This window comes from Solanum tuberosum, unplaced genomic scaffold (assembly GCF_000226075.1).
Source record: "Solanum tuberosum cultivar DM 1-3 516 R44 unplaced genomic scaffold, SolTub_3.0 scf00284, whole genome shotgun sequence".
Taxonomy (NCBI): Eukaryota; Viridiplantae; Streptophyta; class Magnoliopsida; order Solanales; family Solanaceae; genus Solanum; species Solanum tuberosum.
In genome coordinates this window covers 288698-290366 of record NW_006239212.1, presented here as the reverse complement: position 1 = coordinate 290366, position 1669 = coordinate 288698, and the positions used below count along the sequence as shown (strand labels likewise).

The window sequence follows — 1669 nt, the reverse complement described above, 5'->3', positions numbered from 1 at the left end:
TAAATTCGAAAAGTGCTGTGAGAGAATATTATTTAAGTTGAAAATTCGAAATGAAACAAGATAAACAGTACTACATGACAAAGGAATTATTGTAGCTTCAAAATAGAACTAATGCACACATCACAGCACACCAGCACAATAGAGTGACAATCTATTGTACCTTCAAAATAGAACTAAGTCCACCATCAACAGCTAAATTTTGACCACTTGTGTAAGCAGATTCATCAGACGCCAAGAAAAGTGCTGATTGTGCTACATGCATCGTGCTCAACCTAACACCTTTCAAGTTTCCATTTCCATATATTGCTGCTTCCAATGGACCCGCATCCAACCCATACGCTTTGCACACCAGGGGCGTCGCTATTCCATATGGCGACACCCCATTCACCCTTATCCCGTATGGACCTAGGTCACGTGCGGCCGCTTTCACAATGCCTACAACTGCGTGCTTTGACGCAATGTAGGCAAGCGAAGTGGCCCCAGCTACAATACCATCTAAACTCGCGTTGCATATAATGGATCCCCGAATTTTCTTATCAACCATAAATCTAGCCGCGTGCTTGACCGCTAACGCGGATCCTCGTGCGTTGATGGCCATCGTCTTATCGAAGACCATCACGTCCATGTCCAGGACGCTGCAAAAATTCAGCGTCCCAACATTACTAAACATGATGTCAAGAGTACCGTATTTCTCTACCGTGTAAGCTACGGTATCCTCAACTTGCTTCTCGTCTGTAACGTCGCAGTGTCGGTAGCTGGCTTTGTCAGCTCCGATAGATTCAACTACTTTCAGACCAAGTTCATCTTGAATATCGGCTACGACAATACGAGCACCATGTTCGGCGAACAATCTAGCACTTGCTTCTCCAATGCCACTTGCAGCACCTGTAATTATAGCCACTTTGCCCTCCAACCTACACGATGCATATAATATACCACAAAAACATTTGATTAAAGCTAAAAATACACATTTAATTCTCATATACAATTTGAGAAAAGAAAGAAAGAAATTAATGTACTAATTAAGTACCTGAGCTTATTTGCCATTATACGAGTAGGTAGCTTCCTTTGCAGCAACTGTATGTTAAATTTTTTTCGATCAAAACTGTATGTTAAATTTACTAATATATAGAAGGGGTCTAAGAAGCGCTACCCAATCGAGGCTATTTTGGTAATTCAAAAATTTTGAGGCTTTAGAGCCCGCTTGGATTAGCTCAAAGTCGGAAAAAAAAAGTCAAACTAGTTTTAAATCAAAAAATAAAACCTATTTTTTTATTATTTTTTTTAAGTCATTTTTGACATTATCAAACACTTCATAGCTTATTTTAAATTATTTTTTATTTATTTTAAGTTATTTTTTATATTTATCAAATATTTTCAAAAGTAAAAAAAACTTTGAAATCAATTCAAACATCCTCTCAGTACTATACTTCATTCTTCTAAGCAAGTGCCTTTTCTATGTATACTAGATATGGGACCCCGTGCCAGCACGGGGCCCAATATATATTATTGTTTCAGTTTCAATTTATGTGGTACATATGAAATTTGAAGATAATCAATTTTTTAGTATGTTTTTATATATTTTAAGTTGTTAATTATTTTTATTTAGAGTATGTTTTACGTAAATATATTATAAATCACAATAATTAACAAGTTAATATAAAAAAAA

General features: G+C 36.1%; 1 protein-coding gene across 1 annotated transcript; it reads right to left on the bottom strand.

Annotated features, from left to right (window-relative positions):
- LOC102589821 (short-chain dehydrogenase reductase 3b-like) lies at positions 1 to 1089 on the bottom strand. The gene is made up of 2 exons (XM_006359069.1): positions 1031 to 1089; positions 1 to 914 (listed from the first exon to the last, which is right to left on the bottom strand). The coding sequence occupies exons 1-2, from the start codon at positions 1045 to 1047 to the stop codon at positions 152 to 154; spliced, it is 780 nt and encodes a 259-aa protein (XP_006359131.1). The 5' UTR covers positions 1048 to 1089; the 3' UTR covers positions 1 to 151.
- Between the last annotated feature and the right edge of the window lie 580 nt (positions 1090 to 1669).